Source organism: Populus euphratica, unplaced genomic scaffold, assembly GCF_000495115.2.
Source record: "Populus euphratica unplaced genomic scaffold, PopEup_1.0 scaffold190.1, whole genome shotgun sequence".
Taxonomy (NCBI): Eukaryota; Viridiplantae; Streptophyta; class Magnoliopsida; order Malpighiales; family Salicaceae; genus Populus; species Populus euphratica.
The window spans coordinates 392009-400831 of NW_011500068.1; the positions used below are offsets into that span (position 1 = coordinate 392009).

The 8823-nt window shown below is 35.5% G+C and overlaps 1 protein-coding gene across 5 annotated transcripts; it reads left to right on the forward strand.

The window, feature by feature from the left end:
- The first annotated feature begins 501 nt into the window (after nucleotides 1-501).
- On the forward strand, nucleotides 502-8290 carry LOC105108344 (cell division protein FtsZ homolog 2-2, chloroplastic-like). 5 transcript variants are annotated; one of them, XM_011002626.1, is made up of 9 exons: nucleotides 502-649; nucleotides 1145-1529; nucleotides 1572-1900; nucleotides 2704-3003; nucleotides 3968-4058; nucleotides 5486-5613; nucleotides 6823-6915; nucleotides 7856-7912; nucleotides 7987-8290. In XM_011002626.1, exons 2-9 carry the CDS (start codon nucleotides 1262-1264, stop codon nucleotides 8113-8115), a joined length of 1395 nt encoding a protein of 464 aa, XP_011000928.1. In that variant the 5' UTR covers nucleotides 502-649; nucleotides 1145-1261; the 3' UTR covers nucleotides 8116-8290. The 5 variants fall into 5 exon arrangements, with proteins under 5 accessions (XP_011000928.1, XP_011000925.1, XP_011000927.1 ...); XM_011002623.1 differs by having other exon boundaries at nucleotides 1145-1900; XM_011002625.1 differs by having other exon boundaries at nucleotides 1145-1900; nucleotides 7996-8290.
- Nucleotides 8291-8823: the final 533 nt, after the last annotated feature.

The window sequence follows — 8823 nt, forward strand, 5'->3', positions numbered from 1 at the left end:
ATAATTTAAATTATTAAATTAAAATAATATTTTAATATGAAATCAGAGTCTCAAAATTAAATAATCATGAATTTAAATTTTACTATTTATATTTATTTTATAAAAATTAAATATAAAAAATATAATATAATACAATATAAATTTTAAATAAAAAATTAATTTATAAAAATATATTAAAAATAATATAAATTATACCTCAAAATTTTATTTAATAACTTATTATCAAAATAAACTAATTAAAATCAATACGTTAGCCACGGAGGCAGAAGCACTACTCAGAAAGTGAGTCCATCTAGTCAACGACTCGGCTAGCTCTAGCCTCTATCTCTAGCAGCAACCATGCCGCCAAGATTTTAGCCAGGTAGTGACGAGTGCTAACTGCTAAGATTTTTACAGGACTCCGCTACCTTTCGAGCGCGAACAGTTAAAAAAAATATATATATATATATATTATTTTAATATAATTTAAAAAATTTATATTTTAAAAAATAACCACAACTCTTCTCAGTTACCGACAAGACAAAAACCTCAACAACACAAAAGCCACGCTCTCCACTCTTCTATTCAGGTACTAAAATCATCCTCGGCTCATTATCATCCCAGTCGCATAATAAAACCATAGTCATACCTAAATTTTCAGCATTTGCAGGTAACTGACTAACTCTACCTTGCTCCCAACTTGTTTTTTATAATGCTTGGATTGGTGTTTTTGGTCATTCTATTCTTGGGTTGGTTTTATGTTTTAATTATTTTTTTCTTAAAACGTAGTCTTACTTCTGCCCAGATGTTATTTTCTCCATTTTTTGTCCCTATTTGATGCATTAATGAGTGGTCTGGGGTTCTGAATGCGGTAGTTTTTGTTTTTCTTACCTGGTTATTCCAGGCATATTTGATTGCTAGATTGATGAATTATCTGTGTGTTGTTGCTAATTTCTTGTGTATATATAGTTTCAAAAAAAAAAAGGAGTTGGAAAGTGTGCGTTTTTTTCTAAGTGAAATGTGGGGTGAGTTTGGCATATGGGATCCTTGATTTGTTTTTCAATGTTCATTTGTTTTCCTAACCCAAGTTGAATTCTTTGAAGGCCAAATCTTTTTCTGTAATGCAAGTTTTTTCATGGTTTAACTTGTTATGACTTATGATCAGGTTAAGGAAGAACGGAAGGGAGCAGAACAGTTCGATTTGGGCAGCTTGGGCTCTAAAGTTCTAAGCTTCTCGACTACTGAATCATAATTTAAAGAATTTTGTTCTTGCCCTTCTAGTATGGCGACTTGTTTGTCTCCACCTTTCACGCCATCTGGTACTCAAATTTCAGTGGGACGAAGGATTTCAACAGAAAACCGAATTGGTAAAACAGTTACCTTCAAAAGGTTTGACAAGAAGAATGGTTCATGTGGTGCATATGAAAGGAATGTCTTCAGTATCCCACAGATTAGATGTTCGGTTAACTCTCACAATATCAGCCCAAATCATAGCAAAGACTCTTTCCTGGATTTGCACCCCGAGGTTTCAATGCTCAGAAGTGATGCAAATGACACGTACTATTGTCTGAGAAAGGAGACATCTGGAGTAAATGTCACTGAGAGCTCAGGGGATTCCTCTTTTATGAGCAACTACAATGAAGCCAAGATCAAGGTTATTGGTGTCGGGGGTGGTGGGTCTAACGCTGTTAATAGAATGATTGAGAGTTCCCTGACCGGGGTGGATTTTTGGATAATGAACACAGATATTCAGGCAATGAAGATGTCACCAGTGCTCCTAAAGAACCGTTTGCAAGTTGGCAAAGAGCTAACTAGAGGTCTGGGTGCTGGTGGAAATCCAGATGTGGGGATGAATGCTGCCAATGAAAGTAAAGCAGCAATAGAGGAGGCACTTTATGGTGCAGACATGGTCTTCATAACAGTATGCCTTTGTTCTTTTCCTATATGTTAATTACTTGAATAGATTAAAAGAATGGAAATAAATCCTGAGATATACAACTCCCTTTCTATCATCTTTTTGAAAAGTAGAATACCTTAGTTTAGCATAGCTCAGTAGAGTATTGAGATCAAAGGCGTACATCTGTGTACGTGGCATGTGCTTGTATATGCCTATTTGCTGTGAATAGATTTGGTCACTTGGTTTTGCATATTGAAAGCAGACCTTAACACACCAAACTCCTTTCCTTGGATTGATTTAGATCTGCCAACGATTAAAAATCAGAGGCCTTTCTTGCAAATAAAATGAAAGCCCGAGTTCTCCATAATAATTTCAATTTGATCCACTAGATCTGGGTTCTTGCAGGAGGTAGATACTTGTTCTGCAGAACTGCAAAGGTGAAATTCATATAAGGCTTTCTCTTTCATCCTGGCTGATGTCTTGTTAAATAGTAATGCCAATGGATATGGGAGTTCAACTGTAGTCAAATGTTAGCAATGCCTTAATTTGTTCTCTGAACTGGAAATGATGGGGGGGGGGGGGGGTGGATTATAGTTGTTGAAGGAAATGCAGAACTACAAGTCCAAAGCATTAGGACATCGCTATAAATCATGTTAAATCAGGACTGAACTATCGTTGTACATCTTCTTTATTCGACTGAGGCTTCCCTTTATTGTTTATCTCCGTGTAGTTCTTCCTAAGTCTTAGAAATAGATCACAGTATTTCCTAATAATTGCTACTCTTTTTCATTTTGTTATGATATCTCACTGATGCGTTAAATCTGTAGGCTGGGATGGGTGGAGGAACTGGCACTGGTGGGGCTCCAGTGATTGCTAGTGTTGCAAAGTCCATGGGAATATTGACTGTTGGTATTGTTACAACACCATTCTCCTTTGAGGGTCGAAGACGTGCTGTTCAAGCTCAGGAGGGAATTGCTGCTCTGAGAAACAATGTTGACACATTAATTGTTATTCCTAATGACAAGTTACTGACTGCTGTTTCTCTATCAACCCCAGTGACAGAGGCATTTAACTTGGCTGATGATATACTTTGGCAAGGTGTTCGTGGCATCTCTGACATCATTACGGTATAGAATGACTAAAGAGAAATGTTAAATTAGTTTGTATCTTTGGCTTCATATGATTTCTTTTCTAGTTGTTAAAATTAATTCTCAGTCATATGTGGTGTTTATGTGCTAACACGCCACTCCATGACCATGAGGTCGTGAATCATGCACAATTCAGTATTTATTTACTGTTTTGAAGATCAATTTGCTTTGCCAATGTTAAAGGCCTTAATTTTGTAAATATAAAGACCTTTTTTTCTGACCTAACATCTGTAGTCTTTTCTCTCTACTTCTGCATTTTTTCCATCCCACCCAAACTTTTAGAATTCTCTCAAGTGGGGGATTTGAACCTGACACCTTCACTTGGGGGACAGGATCTACTCCATCCATTCTATCTTAAAATCTTTGTATTTTTTATCACTTAGATGGTCACCACCCATTTTTTTTTGGTTTCATGGTTTGTCATTGTCGATAATGTGTCTAAATGCTTTCATAATTGATTGTTGCATCTCTTCTTATGGCTATCATTCATCTTCTTATTTCATACCATCAAATTATAACATGTATTAGCGTGGTCTTCATGCAAAAATAGGTGCTTGTGTTTATAGAGTTGTATTGGGACGCAAGCATTCACATGAATATGCAAATTCCGTGTATGTGTGTGGGTGGGTTTGTGTGTGGTGTATTCTTCTTTGAAGTGAACACTTGTTCTGGTAAATTTGTCTTCTGCCTCCCATATATCCTTACATTCCCCTTCATTTATGGTAATTCTAGCAGCATGTTCTGTTGAATAAGGTTTATACTTATCAAACCCCCCCAAAAGATTATTTTTCCAGGTTGCTACAGTCATCCGATAAGGTTTTTTGGTTTTATCCCATGTCTCTAGGCCTCTGTCTCCTGTCTCTTATTCCTTTCCTTTGCCAACCTTATTCAGCAGTGTTTTTGCCTTTTCCTCCATTAATGGTGAGAAATTTTTCTTCTACAGGTGCCAGGTCTGGTGAATGTAGATTTTGCTGATGTTCGAGCTATTATGAAAGATGCAGGTTCTTCTCTTTTGGGAATAGGAACTGCTACCGGTAAGTAAAAGATCCCAATGACAGAACTTGCTATTTTCAAATATTTTTAGTTTTAGCTATTTATGGATTATATTGGATGAGGTCTTGATACAATGTCCAATGGAGATGAGTGTTAAACGGTTTTATAGGTCATGCCCCACAAGTGATTTAGTAGAGATTGTGTTGGTTCTCATTTGAGAGCTGTGAGCAAGTTTCTGCAGCTCCTGTATGTTAGGGTTCCTTTTGTCTGTTACGAGTAAAAATTCCTTTGATTAGGGATTAATCTATTTTATCTTCTGGCTCATTTCTTCTCGTCTTCTGTGTTCATTCCCAACATGCTTGTTGCTTCCCACTTCAAGGTGAACAAATATGAATTCTCGAGTAAAACCATCAAACAGCTCCTGAATCTCTAATTCTACTTTCAAAGCCCTGGTTCCATCAATTCCTAGATTTATTTTGGGTAACATGCAGTAGCAAAACCCCTATATTTTATTTTTTTTGCATGGTTGCTTGCTATCTTTTGATTGCAAGGGTTGTTCTGCATGATTTGTATTTAGAGTCCAATTGATCTAGCTACAACCCCTTGTTTCAATGTGGAGAAGATTTATAAATGGAAAAGGAATTGTTACAAAACCATAGCAGAAGTAATTAAAGACAGAGCATCAATATTTTTTTTTTCTTTGATCAAATGAGAAAAGGGGTTTCATGTCTCAATTTTTTGCCTCTTTTATTTGATATGGGATCTGTCATTATTTAAAATCTTTTATATATAAAGAGTGCTCTTGTTTTTTGATGAAAAATGGCAGGAGAATAATTTGGATTTTCAGCTTAAAATATAATGACTCTTTAAATTTGATTCGGTTTCGTATTATCTTTAAATTTGATTCAGTTTCGTATTATCTTTGAATGTCCTAGGCTAGGCTTCTGATAACATGAGACACCTAGGCTTGGGCCACTTAAGAATGTCTTTATGCCTCATGAATTCTCTTCTATTGATTTTAAAGAACTCAATTATGGAAACCAGCCTTTTATCTTTCTGAAGGGACGTAAAGAAGCCTATCCTAAACGTTGTATGTTTTGGAATTGGCTATGCCCTGTTCTTTATTTAACTGAAGCCCTGATATTATTTTTTCTTATGCATGAATGTTAGTTTCTGTTGTTTTTCATGGCTATATTTACCTTGTGGCTGCCACCTTCTGAATTTCTTTGCAGCCATATGTCTTAAAAAGTAGAAAATGAGAAACACAGTTATGTCGTCATATGCATTTCTTTTATCAATTTCTAGAGTTGTGGTACTCTCCATTTTGTTCTCTAAACACCTGCTTCATTCATGATATAATACTCGATTTCAGTGTTCTCATCAAAATTTTCTGCACAAAACTGTTTAATGCATCATGATCGCATGTTTAATTTTCTACCTGTAATAATTACTTTTCTTTATTAATTAGCAGGGAAGGCAAGGGCAAGAGACGCCGCATTGAATGCCATCCAATCACCTCTGTTGGATATTGGCATTGAACGAGCCACTGGGATTGTGTGGAATATAACTGGTGGAACCGATTTAACTTTGTTTGAGGTAAGCCCTCTCTCTAGTATAATGGCTGAACTCAATTCCATTACTATGCATCTTCTGCTCATTTTATTAGTATATTTTCAGGAGTATTGAGAATAGATAGTAGCGTTCCCACAGGAATGCAAGCATCATTGATTTGGGCTGCCACTCAGATTTACCATGATTCATGATTTTGCAAGTGGACTCTGTGGAATCTCTATATCAGTTGGAACATGCCATCTGTCTAGAGTCTAGGACTTGGGGAGTTGGCGCACTAAATTTTTAGGTTATCGTTTCTTAAGTAAAACAAAAACACATTAATTGCGAAGCTACTTCTATGCATGGCATGTTCTTAGCTCATGAAATGGTAGTGCTGTTCTTTCAGCTTTACATTTTCATCAGGTGTAAAATTCCTTAGAATTATCATGCTCATGAAGTTTACATTTTCTGGACTTCTTGGTGGCTAGTTTTAAAGACGAGCATGGCTTATTAGCATCATGATATATTTTCACTCTTTATTGTATGCCCTAATTTTTGTTATTAGATAAAGAAATTGAGGAGTGTGTACAAGTATCTCTTGAATCTTGTTTTTGATTCTTCAGATAGGCACTTGCATCATTATTTCATTTGCTTGAAAAATATTCAAGCAAGTTATCCGACCAGCTTGGCTGAGAATTTTGAGAAAACTATGACTTTTTTATATGTGAACACTCATCCCTACTGCCTAATAGATAACATACTTCTACTGTTCGACATGAAGTTGGAGCCGCTTTTGGAACAGACATGCGCATGACTAATGTACACTTGTTACACATATGATACCCTGTTGTTTTATTCTGAGGCAATGTTTGATCTACATACAAAGAAATTTTATTTCTTGTAGTTATAGACAAAGAAAATGAGAAGCTTACCAGTGCTTCGCTCATATGCTTTTTGAATGGTCGCAATGCAAAGATATCTCTCTCATGTGTCCAAACACTTGCTAATGTTACGTGAATTTGGGCAATAATTTAATTATAACGAATTGGGTTAATATGTAGCTGCATGGCTTTTGGCTCTCATGTGACTCGCTGTGTAATTTTCTGCAGTAAGAAGATATTTCTATTCATTTCTGAATCTTGTTCATGACTGCAATTATGTGGTTATTATCATAGTATTATTATTCTCTATAACTGGTTGTTATATATCTTTTAAACTAACTTTTGACATCAATTCTTGTCATATTTCTTGAAGGTGAATGCTGCTGCAGAGGTTATATATGACCTCGTGGATCCATCTGCAAACCTAATATTTGGAGCCGTGATAGATCCATCACTAACTGGTCAAGTAAGTTGGCAACGGAGAAATAATTGCAAAACATGTTTATTTGTTTTTACTATGGTAACATGTTTGGAGAGTATTCGTTTTCAAGAAAATAAAAATAAAACAGAATAAGAAGAAAGAGAAAAGTCAAATTTCCGAGGATGAAATGGACAGTACAGATAAATTGATTACCCTTGCAACATCACAACTTTGACCTTAGCAAAGCATTTTTCTTTAAAGTGGCTGTGAACTGCTGGTTACTCTTTGTCAAAGATTGTTCTGCATCAAAACTTCGTAAGTGGGATATATGCCCTGTTATATACCTATGTTTCTCAGTCAAAACTGAATGGAATTGCACATGAATTTCTGAATAACTCATCAGGTGAATTTACCAATCAATCTATGAAGCATAAAGCAGGGGATTTCAAACAATAAAGGACCAAGGAAATGCAACATATGCGGCTTCTAATTTCTCAGGAATGTCAATTATATAATCTTTCTAAAGTTATTATATTCCTTTTGTTTTCCCTTTTGAACTTCTATTTTTAATCTTATTGCATGAATGATTAAATTTCCTTTGAGTTAGTGATATTAATGAACTTTTGGGTTGCTGGAGAACCATAGTGTAGCAATTCCAGTTCCCTTCCCTTGTATGTCAGATGATATAATGCTTTTGCTTTAAGTTAAACATTGACAATCAGTAAACAATAAATTCAAGTCGAGTTGTTAAAATGGTAATTAACAAACACAGCATCTGACGTCACTAATTCAGCATGTGATCTTTCTTCTGTTCCAAGACTGGAAGCTGAAGTTCTATGATGTTTAGTTTGGATACGCAAGGTTATTATAAGTATTATTCCTTGCCGCATGAGCTTTAAGTTTGATCACTTGATAATACCCTCTTTCTCTTAGTATAGTTTTGTACTTTAATTGCTCAAAGATGTATCTTTTTATCATCATTTAGGTTAACATAACCCTGATTGCCACTGGATTCAGTCGTCGCGACGAAGGTGAAGGAAAGGTGTGTCTTCAAGGTCCATCTTTCTATGATAGATTTACACCTGTGTTATATTCTTTTGATGGGAAAAAATGCAGGGGACTCAGCGTGCTCATGGTGATGTTTCTCTTGGAATAAACAGACGTCCATCTTACGCTGAAGGAGGCTCTGTGGAGATTCCTGAGTTCTTGAGGAAGAAGGGCCGCTCTCTCTTCCCACGAATATGAACTCTTTTGCTCGTTTATATCCTTGTATTGAGAAATGTATATTCTGCTTTCTCTTTGTTTTTGTTTTTATTTTCTAAGATATTCTCCTCAAGCCCTTTAGAGTTGAGTGGAATACCAGAGATTCCCTCTGGAAATAATTTCTTCTAAAAATATATAATATATGTTTTTTTTTTAATTTGTTCATCGACGTTGACATATCTTATCATTGAATTATCTCACATTCCATGAAAGAATGCTTCTCAATCCACAAGGTATTGGATTATTGGCATATCATCTAGTGGTATCCAACAATATCTGAAACCAATATAGTTTTAATTTAATTTCAAAAAATATTATTTAGATTAAATCCTTTAAATTTGATTTTGTTGTCAATTTTCTCCTTCCCTTTTCCTTTAAACTGGATGCTTACGTTTTGATTTCTGAATTTGCAATTTGTGGTGAGTAGAAGAAGCTTCCAATTCTCCTTCTAGGAAACAATGAATTCTTGGGGCACCAATGACATTGACCGATGGCTTTTGGGTGATGTATAATGCAACCCTAGTGAGATGCCACTTATTATTTAATTATTAGAAGGTGATTTTTTTGGCTCTGGCCCTTGTAAGCTTTCTTGTCTCTTGAGATTTATTATTATTATTATTTTTATTTTTATTTTTATTTTTTTTTGGGGGGGGGGGGGGGGGGGGGGGGGGGGGGGGGGTGGTGTTTGTG

Excerpts from the sequence above, each read along its gene's own strand:
- LOC105108344 (XM_011002623.1), top strand. The coding sequence starts at position 1,262 with ATGGCGACTTGTTTGTCTCCACCTTTCACGCCATCTGGTACTCAAATT. Across the intron at positions 3,004-3,967 it reads GCATCTCTGACATCATTACG|GTGCCAGGTCTGGTGAATGT; the intron begins GTATAGAATGAC and ends TTTCTTCTACAG. Across the intron at positions 6,916-7,855 it reads ATCCATCACTAACTGGTCAA|GTTAACATAACCCTGATTGC; the intron begins GTAAGTTGGCAA and ends ATCATCATTTAG.